At 36.7% G+C, this 15963-nt stretch overlaps 2 protein-coding genes across 3 annotated transcripts; one reads left to right on the top strand and one right to left on the bottom strand.

Moving 5' to 3' along the window:
- The first annotated feature begins 1178 nt into the window (after positions 1 to 1178).
- LOC113754510 (serine/threonine-protein kinase STY13-like) lies at positions 1179 to 4755 on the top strand. Its single transcript, XM_027298956.1, has 6 exons — positions 1179 to 1922; positions 2620 to 2741; positions 2920 to 3116; positions 3271 to 3445; positions 3603 to 3737; positions 4084 to 4755. The coding sequence occupies exons 1-6, from the start codon at positions 1607 to 1609 to the stop codon at positions 4288 to 4290; spliced, it is 1152 nt and encodes a 383-aa protein (XP_027154757.1). The 5' UTR covers positions 1179 to 1606; the 3' UTR covers positions 4291 to 4755.
- A 95-nt stretch (positions 4756 to 4850) lies between these two features.
- Positions 4851 to 8456, bottom strand: LOC113754508 (peptidyl-prolyl cis-trans isomerase CYP38, chloroplastic). 2 transcript variants are annotated; one of them, XM_027298954.1, is made up of 7 exons: positions 7992 to 8454; positions 7561 to 7842; positions 7260 to 7459; positions 6109 to 6344; positions 5814 to 5956; positions 5402 to 5473; positions 4851 to 5311 (listed from the first exon to the last, which is right to left on the bottom strand). In XM_027298954.1, the coding sequence occupies exons 1-7, from the start codon at positions 8190 to 8192 to the stop codon at positions 5084 to 5086; spliced, it is 1362 nt and encodes a 453-aa protein (XP_027154755.1). In that variant the 5' UTR covers positions 8193 to 8454; the 3' UTR covers positions 4851 to 5083. The 2 variants fall into 2 exon arrangements, with proteins under 2 accessions (XP_027154755.1, XP_027154756.1); XM_027298955.1 differs by lacking the exon at positions 5402 to 5473 and having other exon boundaries at positions 7992 to 8456.
- Positions 8457 to 15963: the final 7507 nt, after the last annotated feature.

Genomic DNA, 15963 nt, shown 5'->3' with positions numbered 1-15963 from the left:
CTTTCATGTAATTGGCGATTCCGGTAGACATCACCAGAATAAAGGATTGATTGTACGGCACAGCATTTTGATCCTTACGCCAAACATCCGCCCACAATATGCCGCATTTCGGACGTGTCTTGCCTCTGGTAGTTTTGACAATTCACACTCGTTAAAAGAAAACTAAAGGATAAGAAGGTTTAACGGACCTGATTAAATATTAGGATCAAAATTCCGGCGAAGTCGGAAGTCTGTTTACAGCTAGCTTTAGCAAAATTCATTCAAGTGCTTTTCTGGAAAATCCCCGTTTGGACAACCTTTTTGGCCGAAAAATTGCATCGTTTTTGTGATCACATTTTTCTATTATATATTTTTTAATATACATCAAATCGTTACAGTAATTTTTTTACAAAAATTCAAGAAAATGCAATCCAAATGGGCCCTTCTGTAAAGAAAGTACACCCCACCCCACAATAAATCTTGTGTACTAACTCATTAATTGGGATGTATTAGTTTGATATAATACATATATATATATATGATACAACTACATGTTACTCGATAATCTCCAATGGCGTTGCCAGTGGCAGTTTACATATTGCTGGTCTGTGTACCCAAAAAAAATTTTTTTTAAAAAAAAACACTAGTAGCACTATTCCGGCATGTATATAAAATTTGACAAATTGACGAGGAAAGGAGGTGGAGAGAGCAAGAACAAGAAATGAATAGAAGAGGGAATAAGGAAATCTCTGGGAGCATACGTCGTAATCCATGTTGCCACATGGAGGGGCTGGGGATTGACTTTGGCTAATTGGTACTAGTTGATAATTTGATATTATTGGCTACTTTGGCTGCTTGGTACTAGTGGTAATTTTTTTTAAATAAAAAATCTCTATCGAGTAAGTATAATTAATTTAATCGTAGAAAAAGAGATGAGTTGGATGATACGAGAAGAAAGATTGTAAATATGAAATTTGAATACGAAACTTTTAATTTATATTTAAAAAAAGAACCTGATCAAAGAGTATATGAGGGATACGGTAGACGGGTGTGTACATTACTTTTTACTAGTATTTGTTAGTATTCATTATTTATTTTGCACAAGGATCAAAACTAAATAGTGATTGATAATAACGGTAGTCAGTACTAGTAGTAATAGTTGGTTAGTAGCCGGAACCAGGCAACCGTAAACCAAACCACAAATCCCAAGTGCCAGAGATGGTACTAAAGGACAGACGGCAGCGCCTAGCCTACTGCTTCTAAAGAGTGATGAAGAGCGAATGAGGGAATGAAAGCGACAGCAGCCGCTGCAAAAAGCCAAGTACTCTGGTACTCCAATTTCCACTCTCCTGCTGCTAGGGCTAAGTCCAGGTCCCGTTTGAAGTTTAAACCCTCTCTCCCTCCGATCCTGGATGTTTACTACGCTTTCCCGTCTCGCCCGACTTACCCTCGGTTTTTCTCTCTAGCTGCTTGCTTCTCATAATCCTAGTAATAATTGTGTATTTAATAGTTTACTCCCAGACCCAGTAATCAATCAGACTACTACTAGGACTTGCTACTAATAATTCCCATTCCCCGTCCCCACACCCATAGTGCCATAGAGAGAGAGAGAGAGAGAGAAGCGAAGATGAATGAGGGGGGAAATGGAAATAGAACTGGAAATGCCAGTGATGGGGATGGTGGTGTGGGGTTTGTGAGGGCGGACCAGATAGATCTGAAGAGCATAGACGAGCAGCTTCAGAGGCATCTCAGCAGGGCGTGGACCATGGAGAAGAACAAGAAAAACACTGATGATAATGGACAAGGAGAAGATGGTGGGAGGGGGGTACCAATCACGTATGACTGGGAAATCGACCCCTCCAAGCTCATCATCAAGTCCGTCATTGCTCGCGGCACCTTCGGCACCGTTCATCGGGGCATTTATGATGGCCTTGACGTCGCAGGTCCCCCGCAATTCTCTTCTTTTTATTCATTCTACCCACTTTCTTCCTCTGTTTTTTTTTTTTTTTTGCTTTTTAATTATTTCTAAGTTTTATGCGTTCAATAAGATCACCTCATCTTAATATGTTTGATTGCCCTACTTTTGGTTACATTTCAGGCTGGGCAAATTCTGTCCTTTCTTGTACCTGCATTACAATTTTGCCTTTTTCAATAGTAATGCGTTTTCCATTGCTTTTTGCTATCAAGAATTTTAAGTGTATAATTTTGTTTGATCTGATTGGCGCGGTCACTTCTGGTTCAGGCCTTGCTTGGCATGTTCGTTATAGACTGGTCCTCTCCTTGTATGTATATGCATGCCAAGTTGCCCATGTTAAGTGCCATAAGGTCATGCCATTTAGCTGAATTAGTGTCTATCAGGAGTAATCTCGTTTATATCCGTCATCTGCATATCGCGTTTTTATTTTGTTTTTCGTGTTTTTTAAGATGCTCTCCTACCCAAGCAACCCTTTGCCTACAAGTCCCTGTCTTGGAAAACTTAACGAATTACTATAACAACAAAAATTGATGTGTCAAGCGGAATAATGTAATGAAATATCCATGCTGGTGAGGTCATAGTTTGACGAGTTTTCACCCTGTAGGATTGTGATTTAAGGTTCTGCTGAGATACAAGTTACCTTCTTCCTTTGTTTGTATCATCAGTAAAGCTTCTTGACTGGGGAGAAGAGGGTCAAAGGACTGAGGCTGAAATAGCTTCCCTTAGGGCTGCCTTCACTCAAGAAGTTTCTGTTTGGCACAGGCTAGATCATCCTAACGTGTCAAAGGTAGGAGCTATCTATTCATGCACTTTTGTTTTTTCATTTTTCCTGCTGTTTGGTTATTTAATAGCTCAAGAGTTTAGTTCTCAGCAAGACTTTACTTCTTGATACTCGTATATATGCTGCTATCTTTTATCATCTTTTGTTTATATGGACTGATATTAATTTAAAATTCCTTCTACAGTTTATAGGAGCCACCATGGGCGCATCAGACCTAACCATACTGACAGATAATGGTCATGTTGGCATGCCACGTAACATGTGCTGTGTTGTTGTTGAGTATCTTCCTGGAGGAACTTTGAAATCATACCTCATTAAGAATCGGAGAAGGAAGCTGGCTTTCAAAGTTGTTATCCAACTGGCATTGGATCTTGCACGCGGGTGAAATTTACTGTTTCTTGTTATGCTATTTAAGAATATGATATTTGGTATTTTTTGCAAATTTAGAAACTTGGTTGAATTTCAGAGATGTTCTTGAGACTGCAACTTGGGTTTCTCCGGGATTTGGAACTGAACTTTTCTTAATCTTTTACAGATTGAGCTATCTTCACTCCAAAAAGATTGTCCACAGAGATGTAAAAACAGAAAATATGCTCCTTGATAAGACTCGAACTGTGAAAATAGCTGACTTTGGGGTTGCTCGTGTTGAGGCTTCAAATCCCAACGACATGACTGGTGAGACTGGAACCCTTGGTTACATGGCTCCTGAGGTAACCCAATTATCCAGCTAGGGTGCATATTTCTAGTGCATGTATGTATTTCGTAGCTTTGACATGCACTTTATAGCAAAAGATCATGTTGCTCTCTGTCAGCTTGAACCTTCACATCCTCTAACCACTCAAATTTCTTCCAATCCTGTAAACCCAGGTTCTGAATGGTAACCCCTATAACAGAAAATGCGACGTGTATAGTTTTGGCATTTGCCTTTGGGAGATATATTGCTGTGACATGCCATATCCAGATCTCAGCTTCTCAGAAGTAACTTCAGCTGTTGTGCGCCAGGTAAGTAACTTTTACTTCGTAGATGGTTTTGCACTTGTTAACGCATTTTGTTTAATGGAAGATGTTTAAATGCTTCTATAGAAATTTAATCAGAAACGCGGGTTCAAGAATTAGCTGCCCATGACCTCTTTATGGATTGACAAGATTGTCTACGAAAATACTTAATCTATCAGCCTTTTAGGAAAGAATATTACCTTGCCTGAGTTTGAGTACTTCAGGATGAAGTGTGCAAACAATTTCGTAAATTATCATTGCTCAAGATACATGTGCGCAAACAACTATTAAGGTTGCTGTTGCTGAGATTTTGTTGTGGTTGAATACTCATATTTCCTTTCTGCAACTACAGAATCTAAGGCCAGAGATACCTCGGTGTTGCCCAAGCTCTCTTGCAAATGTGATGAAGCGATGTTGGGATGCAAATCCTGACAAGCGGCCTGAGATGGATGAGGCAGTTTCCATGATAGAGGCGATTGACACATCAAGGGGTGGGGGAATGATTCCTCATGATCAAGCTCACGGTTGTTTCTGCTTCCGCAAACATCGAGGGCCTTGAAAATTTTGATTTCACTGTGACAGGTTTGAAAGCTGTAAACTGGCAACCAAGGTTCCAGGTTGGATTGAACATAGGAGGAGAAAATTGCGTTGAAGGAGAAATTAGATGACATGATTGGGCTGTCAACAATGACCTTTTAGCTTATAGATGATCAAGCAGCTGCAAAGCAAGTAGAATTTTGTTTTGGCATGGATATTGTAAAGCTTTCCGTAGGCCTTATTTAGCATTATTCTTCCCTTTTCTAATTATCTGGGTGGTCCTTTGCAAGACCGCAATATCACCTCCACAAGATTGGTATAGTATTATTTTTTAGTATAGTTGCATTATTATTTAGAGATGTTATGCTCTTAAAGTCAGTTTGATCTATCATGCTTTTGGAGCTGTGAATAACATATGATGGTACTTCTGCGGTTTACTATTTCATTGAAATCAATGTGCCGTAACCTTAGATATGAATTCATACAATTCATGGTGGAATTCTGTTTGTTTTAAGCATAATGAATCGCAATCATTTGTGAAGCGGACAGAAGAAGATAGTATCCATCAGGCAGCAGCATAGCTTTTAAACTAATCTGTACTGATATTATTGAATACGCAGTACTCCAATATTAACTCTCTATTATTAAAAGAATACAACAAAATCATTTGAATACAAACGACCTAAAATGGATATCAAACAAATTCCCAAGTGACTCCGCACTGATCCATAGTGAAATATTTTGTCCTTCCCAAATGACTCCGGACCGATCCGTTGCGGATTATTTGTCCTTCCAAAACAAACAAACAGGGACATCTAACCAGCAATCTTGTAGCTTGGATTGACAAGATTATCCAGACCAGAGACCACTTGAATTGACTCTATAACGTCTCCTACCTTGAGATCTGCCAAATAATCCTGATTTTCTGTTATGTAACCAAATACTGCATAGCGGCCATCCAGAATGTTTGCGTTGCTGGGAGTTAGTTCGCTTTCTTTCAATAGCCAAAATACTTGGCTTGAAGCAGAATTGTCCTCAAACTCCTGTAACCAACAGTTAAGTGACTTAGAACGAGATTTTACAGTAAACATTCAATATTTAAAAGATAAATTCTTATCGCGTGGAGTCCTCACATCCCTAGCCATCGCCATTGTTCCAAAGGCATTGAAAGGAAGCCTAGTCTGAGCCTTGTAAAGACCTAATTCCTGCTCAGTCACAATACTTAAACTATCAATTTCTTCCAAAGCAAGTTAATGTTTACCACAGCAAAACAGGGGAACTTGGAACCAAGTCGAGATGGGTAGACGCACTAAAAAAACAATTATCAAACTTGTTAACAATGATATGCACATAACTGACAAAAGAGGATGAATAAACTGCAGCAAGACGAGACTGGAAACCAATCTTTGAGAGGTTTTTGTGTTTGTCCTCGGTTTCTCGTATTTTACATGCATAAATTATCTTATCTTTGGTTCGAGAGCTTGAATACATTTTTATATGGAAGTGATGACCACGAGGAATAAGGATGGCAATTGAGAAACTTACTTCCAGAGTGGCTCCATAAAAAGGTGCTTTCTCTCCATTCACCATAATTTCCAGAGGTATTGTACGGGTCTTTTCTGTACTTGGGTCAATGAAACCATCAGCAGGGCCTTCTGGATCTCCTGTTTGAACTACAAATCCATCCGCTGCAGAATGTCCAACAGAAGTATATCTATGAATGTGAACATGCACTTAAAGATTCATAAATTCCTTGTTTGTTATGTCATTTTTTTTTAACATCACCTCAACATGAATATTTAACATGGCACTAAAAATTTACTATCTACAACTTATTTACCTCTCTGAATCTCCATGCCATCGTAAAAATGCCTCTCTACCAAGTCTACAAAATTCCCAGCAGTTACTGGGGCATTATAACCATCCAGAACAATACGAAATATGCATTCATCCAGGCTGGGATTGTCTTTCACCTTGACCTTCATATCCACAGCTGCTCTCCCTTTCAGTAAAGGCATATTCTGATATTCTTCTGGTACTTCATATGGAAAGCCATCTACCATGTCTTCTTCAACACTGCAGAAACCCAATGCCGCAGGAAGATCTCAGCTGCAGTCAATGACAAGGGCTTAAATGAGAATACTGTACCTTAAACATTTACTTTTCCGTTTCCTTCCCAAGTTTATGTTTACAAGTCAATTTGCTTAAAAGCAAACAAGGGCTTCTAAAATTTTTTAATTTAAACCTTCTTTTCTAAGGCTTCATGCCCCATTTCCAAAAGGGAATAATAATAATAAATATAATTTTTGTTTTCCCAAAGAGAGACGTTGCTATGGATGTTCCAATCCAGGGGAAATACTGAACCGCTAGAGGCAGCTGTTAAAGCACAAAAGTGCAAAATGTGAAATGCATGTGTAAACTGATGATGGACCACTTTCCTTTCTTTTCTTGGGATAAGTAAATAGTTGGAGTTCTCAATTCTTTTCTGGAAAAATTCTAAGCATCGTCTTTTATCTATTTGTTTGTTTGTTCCATCCAGGATAATAAAATGAACAAATCAACAGTTTTCAACAAGCAATTGCAAACAATTGTGCCTGAGGGAAAATTCAACGGTGAAACTGTACTCAAGGAGTTCCAATCACACTCCAAGAGTTTCTAAAAGGCAATTTAAAAAAAAAAAAAAACCCCCTCTCCTGGCCCTGATTTATTATCAAGAAAGGTGGATGACACCTACTCATATAGACCACATTCTGTGTCTTTGAGAGTAAAGCAACTTTTTTAATTCGTCCATGTTTTTCCTTCAATTTCTTAGATTAGTGCAAGCGCCAGCATTCTATAGGTGCAACACATTTCTTAAGTGTACTTCAGCGTATAGTAAATGCAGAAAAGTTCACAACCCAAAAAATTGACCAATAAGAACACCAGTATCAACTTATAGTCAATGAGCAAGCATGAGTGATGAAGAAAATCAAAAAAGTTTCTCCAACTCACCCTCCCACATAGTTGAGCAGTTCCGTTTGCTTAGGGGATACAGCATCCCGATTCCTGTCCTCAATAATTTGTTCAAGTTCTTCCATCCCAGCCTCCAGTTTGTTAAGCATTTCAATGCCATGGTCAACCTTAGATTTTGCTAATCCTGACACAATCACAGTTCTACCCTGCTTGAGAGCCCGAGATGCTTGTCTGACATTCTACAAATAAACAAGATCACATACCAACAAAAATGATCACAATTCATTTCCATAACAATGTGATCTAATTAAGAGGGGGGAAAAATGGTAGATTCTCTCACTCTTTCAACAGAGTCGAGGGCCTTGACACCAGCAAGCTTGAGGCTGTCTGTAATATCTTCAAGCGGCTTCTGAACTTCCCTAATAGCCTTGTTATCAATGGGCAGTGCGTACCTCAAGAGCGCCCCGGGGTCCTTAATTGGCGGTCCAGAGATCAAAACCGATACATCTGGCAATGCTGGATTGCTGGTAGTATTGGCCAATGCTGGCACCCCAGTTAACAACCCAACTGCTAATGCTATAGAGATCGCGCATCCCTTTAGAGATGGGAAGAACCAGTTTTCCTGTTCAAAGACCCCCCCCCCCAACAAAAAAAAAAAGGAAAAATGTAAACTTTCATAAAAGTTAACCCAGACATTTGAAATCTAAATCGAAGAATTTTCAAATAAACCAAGCGAAGTAAGATAGAAAAGGGCAAAAATGGGGAGCTTGCCTGCTTAGGAGGAGACCGAAATGGAGGTGGGGTTTGGGAGCAGCATAAGGGCTTTAGCGGTTGAATGGGAGCATTGTTAGGAGAGGGAGCAAAGTGGAAGTTAGTGCGAGTAGCAGTAGAGGAGAGCTTATGGTGAACAGATTTTTTAAGGGGAGATGTGGCAACAAAAGAATATTGGTGGCAGGAAATGATGGCTGCCATTGAAGTTAGAGTCCAGCTATTGGCAGCGCGTAATTTAACAGAAGAAGAAGAATACCCGCATCCAGTAGTAGGCTCTTGGTCCGAATGAAACACAACGGGGGAAGTGGCAAATTGAAATTCCACTAGCCTACTGCGGCTTGTTCGGCTGCGCACTATACGGTTTGGGAAAAGGGATTGTGGATATGCTGGGAAGAAAGGAGAGTGATAGGGATTGGTGTACAGGAGATAAGGTTTGGGGTGTTTTGAAAGATCATCCGGACCAGACGATTGATTTTTTTTTTTTTGAGTTGGGACTTGGGAGTCGTACTTCTTTGTTGATGGATGATCCCTACAGCTTTAGGTCAACCTCGCGCTCTGGATATGGGTAAGTTTTTCTTTTTTATTGAAAGAACGAACATGGTTAAGTTGGATTAAGCCGGCCAATCGAGCCATATAAATCGAATTTTTATAAGTTCAAATTTAACTCATTTAATTTATAATATTTTTGAGTTTTTTGTTAATAAATGTGAAAATCATAGTTATTAAACTCGGCCCGGAGAGGAGACCGGCGAAGGAGGTGGGTCAACGGGTCACTGGTTCAACCGGTGGATGAGTGGTTGAACCAGTGGGTCACTACATATATTTAAATATTATATTTTATAAATTTTGATATAGGATATATGAGATAAATTGTAATAAATAATGTCATAACAAATATTCATTTAATTTAATTTGCTATAGAATATTTAATTCATATAAGAACCAGCAAAACATAAATTTAATTAGTAATCCACCAAACTTCAAGTGTAGATGTTTATTGTAATTATCTAGGTTATTTACAAATTTTAAATGCAAAAAAATATTTAAAAAACAATATTTGTCTTTAAAATAAATTATGTAATATGTTATTTTTGAAATCTATTTTATAATTTATAGAATATAAGGGTCATAAGTTTTATTAAAAGATTCCAAATACATTTGTTTTGGAGAGTTTAAAAAAATAAAGATGAAATTAACAAAACATTCATATAGCATAAGAATGGCCATTAATGAACAAGTGACAAAGTGGCCTGGTGGTGAGCTACGCACAAACAATACCAAAGGTCTGAAGTTCGAATCCAAGCGAAGGTTTGGACAAACATTTTTTCCTCAAACCCGGTCTGCCCACAAAACCGACCGGTTTTCCGGTTTAATCCGGTTGAACCGCCGGTCCATTGAAAAGTCAACAGTTCATATGCAGAAACGATCCAATTGAAGAACCGGCCCGGTTTAGTGGCCGATTCGCCGGGTTGACCGGTCGAACCGCCGGGCCGGGCCGGGTTTAATAACTATGGTGAAAATCATACTCAATGTACACAATATTCGGATTTTAAGCCTTATTCGAGTTTAATCCAAACTCACTCATTACTGCTTAATTTTCTTAATATAATTATTATAACTATTAAATTGTAAAATTAATTCAACATTCACATGACTACAACATTAAATTTAAATATGAACAAGTAATAATTCTTAAAAAGTACGTAAATAAAAAACTTTTCAACAATATTTATATCTAGTTCGTTCAAAATACATGAAAAATAATAATAAAATATACAGTCATAAACTAATACATATTCAAGGTTTGGAACTTTTCATAGCCGTGTAACTTAAATCCAAACATTCTTTGACGATTTGTGTTTCTAGACCAAAAAGACATCAACCAATATTATACCAATATAAAAATGTACTCTATCAATAAGAAAAGTTAGAGTTTCAGAGTTCAGTTATGTATTACTAATATTGCCTCTCAAGAAAGCTAATAGAGTTGTCTTCAGATGTACTTTTGTATTTTGTAATTTGTAAATATTTAATATTTAGTAATAATATATTTGAATATATAAGTATATATAATATCAAAATATAAAAATTATATATATCATTATATATATATAGATAATTAAAGAGTCAGGTCTCGTTATCGAGTTTGAACCTAATGAGTCCCAAACTTAACTCATATTTAATTCGAGCCTACTTTTTATGCCCAAACTTAGACCTGCTCACTGAAAAGTCGGGCTCATCAGACTTTTTCCTCGAACTAAATGAACCGAATTCGGGGTGTTCTGATCCCATTGACAGTTCTAAGTTGGATATAGTCCATTACTTGTACCGCCATACTAGTCTTATCTCAAAGTTGGTTTGATAATAACCCAATTCATTAGTTAAATTTAATGAATTCAGATCTTAACATATTCAGACGCATTTAATAGTAAAAATTAAAATATATGAATTAATTAAGCGACACTAAATTTTTTAGGCAAAAATTGCTCTAAAAAATAAGTGATAAACTATTCACTTATCATTTAATATGATATCCACTTAAATATATCACATTTAGCTCTTAACAATTGAATAACTTAATATATTCAAATTTAAACACATCCTTACTATCTAAACTTGATAACGCCATACCTTAACATGGCCAGATGTATCTAATTACAAAAAAATACAACATCTTAACTAATTAATTAAGTGGTTTTGGATTGCATAGGTAAAACTTACTCCAAAACATAAGTGAAAAGCAATTCATTTATTGTTTAATAGAAAATATATTTAGGATTTTAGCACTTAACAAATTCAAATTTCAGATTTTACATTTCAAACCTTAACTTTCAAATTTCAGTTCTGTAAAATGCATCCCATCCTAAGTCTTATTACTGATGTTGCTCTCCCTGGGGCACAACAGTCCAAAAGTTATTGACAGGGGCTTTTGGGCCTTCATGGGAGGTCCATCGACTGGTTAGATTCACAAAAGATGGTGGATTTCGGCTTCTTCCATGAAAAAGTTAATGAAATTGGGCTGACAAAACCAGGTTCCACCAAACTTTGAAGGATGCTTATCCCTATCCCGTGACTCTTTTCCCCTCTACTCACTTTCAACTTTTCACAAAATTTATAGCACTTTTTTTAATAAAAAAAAAATTGTACATTTGTATACTGATGGGAGTGCAAACTCCGAGATTGAGGTTCATGAATTTTACAACCACGATGAGTCAAATCTATCCATCAGCCCAAGGTGTCAAATTGTTTTCTCTGTAGCGGTTTCTTTTGAAGGGGCCCGATGAGGTGGTTGGGCCTCCACCCGTCCACCCTGTTGTGACTGTAGCTTACAGGCGATACAGCCCATCACCCGGAAAGGAATAGTGGCGCTTACTTTAGTCTTGGAAGCTGGGCTAATCAGAATTTGAAGTCTAGGGTTTTTCGGTTCACAAAGGTAATATGCCTTTTTTTTTTTGTTTGGAAAATTGTTAATGGTGCTCTACTCTTTTTTTTTTAAAAAAAATGGCAGTTCCACTATTATTTTATCATCTGATTTTTATTTATTGTATTATATAATAGAACAAGTTATGAGGGTGTCATTGTTAAAAAGTGGAGTACTATTTTTTTTTTAAGATAAAAATATCAATCCTTGATTCATCAATTCCACAAAGCACACTACTACTCGGTGCGGCCTATGAAAGATATCAAAATTTAAAATTATTCTCTAAATATATTAAAAAATTCTATAATAAAATATAGTAAAATTTTAGCTAAACTCCTAAAAAACACATCATTCAAACGCACATAGCAATATATACATTACTTTGAAAAGGTATAAACAGTGTGACAAAAGTACTAGCAGATAAATGTGCAAGGCTCCTACGGACTACAAGAGTTGCAAATACGAAGATGAGCGAATATGCGTATGGGAACCACCGGCCGCCTTTGGACTAGTGGCCACCATCAATGCATTAAAGTTTGGCACCAATTTGCCACATTAAAGTAGTTATGCTTTAAAAAATTCAGGTGGATATATAGTGCATCCATCTGATCCGGTAATGGTTCAGTTTCTTTCGAATTATCTTTGGACTTCTTCAGGTCCCCTTCCCTTAGTATATGATAATTTATCGTTTCAAAAAAAAAAAAAAAGAATATGCGAATGGGGCAAGTCTTTGTTGAGAGAGGAAGTCCCACTTCGCTTATGCTAGAGGAAAAAAGCAGCAGCAGCAGCAGCAGCACTACCTCTTCTTTTGCTCCCACTTTTAGATCATTCAAAATCTTCGGAATTTATCGACCATACAATACAGACGCACATTTACACTACACTGAACACAACACGCAGATAACATAAACTAAAATATCTCCACAAAAAGCAGATTATGTTCCTCTATCCTCCTCATCAGGTGCTTCCTGATCCCTTATTTTCTTGGTGTAGTTATTACTTTTGGCAGCCTCTCCCACTTCCCCTCCTACCTCCTGCTAGGCTCTTTCTTTGGGTTTGGTGTTTGATTTGGGGTTCCAAAATTCCATCTCATCATCCCTTCTACCTTTATCCAAAGTTGAAAACCCATGACGAAACAAAAGTTAAAAAGAAATAAATTCTTCAATCCAATCCATCCCCTTCCGGTCAAAAGATACCTCCATTTTGATATGGGCTCTTGCCTTAGCACGTAAGGAATTGCATAAACAAAAAGCCATGCATCATGCATCCCCCCCGCCCCTACGGTACCTTCCTTTCTTTCTTTGCCTGTCCCTCTCTCACTCGAGCACTCAAAAGCCCACCACACGTCCTCTTCACTAAAGCTTTCTGCCACTTACCGTCTCTTTTCTCTCTCCCTCCACCATTTTCCCATTAATTGCGGTTACTTTAACGGGAAAAAAAAAGAGAGAGAAGTGGCCGGATTCAATTCACAGCAAAACCAGCAGGATTTAAGCTGAAAGCGGGCAGCTGGAAACCATTTTCACTAATTTGTTGGAAGTACCTGCACGGAAAAAAAAAAAAGATGCATGCATTGGATTAATGCATTCGATGATTACTTTGCTAGACTCGTTCCGTTTCTTCACTAACACATTATTGTATGTGCTCTAGTTTGACATTTGGATTTCTTGACAAAACGATATATAAACACGTCGTTTAATAGCAACGAGTTCAAAAAAGGTATATACACACATCGTTTAATAGTAATGCGATTGAATTTGTATGGATTTCTTCTCTAGCTAATCCACAGGTTACCTGTGTGATTAATATATATATATATATATATACATCAAGGAAAAGACTTAGCTGGACCAAAGAATTAGAGGGATACAAGTACGCTTACCATCTTTAGTTAAGAATTAATCTTTTATATACGACAGTGTATACACTTTCACCATTATATACATGACATATAATTCGAATTTGAATTTGAAACTCAAATTTTGCATATATATCATGCATCCAACTATGATAGTATATATATCGTCAGTGTATACAAGATTTACTCTTAAACTAAAGGTATGCACCATTGCACAACTTTTAAAATTTACTATAACCATGCTTTCATTTTGTGGTTAACTCTCTTGAAAACGAACGTAGATGTACTAGAAGAAGAGTATTGAATGACGATCGAGCACAGGTTCAGGAGTGTCTAATGAAATATGAAGCTATATATATATACATATAGAGACAGAGAGAGAGAGAAGAGACATATATTAATAGTATAAGTATTGACGTACATATGTTGCGGGAAAATTTGTTGCAAGCTCGCGGCACACCGTCATTTGTCGCTAATAATCGCAGTGGAATCTGTTTTCATGTGCAAAGCAGATGCTCACACATGCACCAAATGTTCTCCACATAATTTGCATGCTTCTGCCAGTTTGGATGAAATCCTTCAATTGGTGCTAAAAATGAATGGTAGTATAGTTGATGATCCAAAAGATTCCCCATGTCTAACCTCTGGATTCAATTTCTCCGTTTGGAAGTTTCATTTTATTATGTATTCAACAATCAAGCAATGCTGCATCCTATACATGTCTGGTAGAAATTAGGGATAATTGCAGAAACCTCCTTGAGGTTTTTAATAGCTGCACTCACCTCTCATGAGGTTTCGAAAATAACACTAACCTCTCCTGAACTTAAGATTTTGATGGTATATTCAGCCCATGTTACAGAAAGTGCCATTAAAAAAGTCTTTTGAGAAGAGGGATAATAATTTTGTTCCATCTGTACCCCTTTTGCCTCTTGTAAGGTTGAATTAGTAAAAGAATGAATAAAATCAAAAGTTGGAAACAATTAGTGAAACTCATATAAATGCAAAGATAACAAGTGCAGCACAACAACTAGAAAAAAACAATGAACATACATCCAGAAATCTAAGATTCTAAAGCATATAATATGTACAACCAACTTCAAAAACTCTCCTTCATTAATGTGCATAGAAACTCTGTGTATTAAGTTGAAACTACAAAGGATTGCTTAACTATTGTCTTCTGATTGTCGCAAATTTTTAACCGAAAAATCCTCAAAATTTGGCTTGATTTTTGCTTTCTTTATTCTTCCATTTCGTGAATGCCTAAGATGAAGTGAACTCAACCAAAACTATTAGAACATATTTTCTTATGAAGCCTTACTTGGAGGTTTATTTTCTTTTGCTTTTGCTTCTGCTTCTCTTCTGTGCAAATTATATATGACTTGGATTGTTCTTTCAAGTATTGTCAATCACAAAATGATGCCATGTTGGGGTATCAATTAACACTATTTTATGATGCTATTTTATAAGTGCACTTACAGTGCCTAATCAGGTAAGAAATAGCAATTAACTTATTTAATTAGTTATTCTAAACTTGTTTATTGCCCTAATTTTTTTATTCCAAATTTATTTACTAGTAATATCAAATCTTAGGATATAGAAATAAATTCACCCTATCTTATGTCAACTATAGGCCCAAATTCATGTTAGGAGAGGTAAATGCTGTTTTAGAAACCTCAAGGGAGATGAGTGCAACTTTTAGAAACCTCAGGGGAGATTTCTGCAATTATCCCTACAAATTAAACAAAAGAAAAAGAGATAACGATAACGGTATGTAATTTGGAATCACTACTATCATGAGCATCATTGTGACATCTTATTATTTATGAATTCACTAACAAAATTTTTGTTGTATGAAAATCAAATTTTTTGAAATCAATTGCGTTAATTTGCCCAGTTTCAATTTCAATTTTTCCACCACACCACTACTAAGGTAAGGAAAAGTTTTGATTCTGTGCATTGGGTTCCAAATCCCAATATACGTGGTTCTCCCGTTAAGTGCTCTTGAAAGTTCAAAAACCTGAGAATTAGATGCCAAAATAAAATTGTACTGCGCATACACTCTTTAGAAAGAAGCTAAATTGGTCATTATCATCTGCAAGCAGCAACTGCAAGGCTTCAAGCCCAACAATCCCAGTTAGATAGAATCCCTTTGATCGTTAGACTACCTGTGACGGGTGTATGCGGACAGATCCCTCGTACCAATCAATCTTCAAAGTATGCTGCTGGTTAAGATAAACAGTAATAATCCTAAAAAATTATAAGAATTAAGAAGGGTCATGTTTGACTATTTTATATGTTGGTTCTTGACCAAAATAAATCGTACAAGTAACAATAATTTCTCTAATAAAATTAATAAAAATTTCATACCTCAATATGGCATTAAAAAATGCAAATAATTTGTACCATAAAAAGTAAATTTGGCGTAGGTTGAAACGGGAATTAGGTCGCTCTCTTTAAGATGATTCGCGTCCCTACGGAATATCTCTGGTGTAGTAAATCTCAACAGGTCGTCTCTAAGATACAACAACCCAACTTTTTTTTTACTGTAGTCTACTCCAATCTACACTATTAGAGTAGGACAAAAATCTCACATAACACTGTTCTTTGCCCTATAAACTCCATTTATAGTGAGAGAAAGAAAAAAATAGAAAATAGTCTAAAGATAGCAAAGTATGTGTGTGTCTTGGTTGATAGAT

The sequence above is a fragment of the Coffea eugenioides genome, chromosome 11 (genome assembly GCF_003713205.1).
Source record: "Coffea eugenioides isolate CCC68of chromosome 11, Ceug_1.0, whole genome shotgun sequence".
NCBI classification, from domain to species: Eukaryota; Viridiplantae; Streptophyta; class Magnoliopsida; order Gentianales; family Rubiaceae; genus Coffea; species Coffea eugenioides.
This window is presented reverse-complemented; position numbering and strand designations above follow the sequence as displayed.

Excerpts from the sequence above, each read along its gene's own strand:
- LOC113754510 (XM_027298956.1), top strand. The coding sequence starts at position 1,607 with ATGAATGAGGGGGGAAATGGAAATAGAACTGGAAATGCCAGTGATGGG. Across the intron at positions 1,923-2,619 it reads TGATGGCCTTGACGTCGCAG|TAAAGCTTCTTGACTGGGGA; the intron begins GTCCCCCGCAAT and ends TTGTATCATCAG. Across the intron at positions 3,117-3,270 it reads GCATTGGATCTTGCACGCGG|ATTGAGCTATCTTCACTCCA; the intron begins GTGAAATTTACT and ends AATCTTTTACAG.
- LOC113754508 (XM_027298954.1), bottom strand. The coding sequence starts at position 8,192 with ATGGCAGCCATCATTTCCTGCCACCAATATTCTTTTGTTGCCACATCT. Across the intron at positions 6,345-7,259 it reads CTGCTCAACTATGTGGGAGG|TGTTGAAGAAGACATGGTAG; the intron begins GTGAGTTGGAGA and ends GGGTTTCTGCAG. Across the intron at positions 5,312-5,401 it reads CAATGGCGATGGCTAGGGAT|GAGTTTGAGGACAATTCTGC; the intron begins GTGAGGACTCCA and ends TGTTGGTTACAG.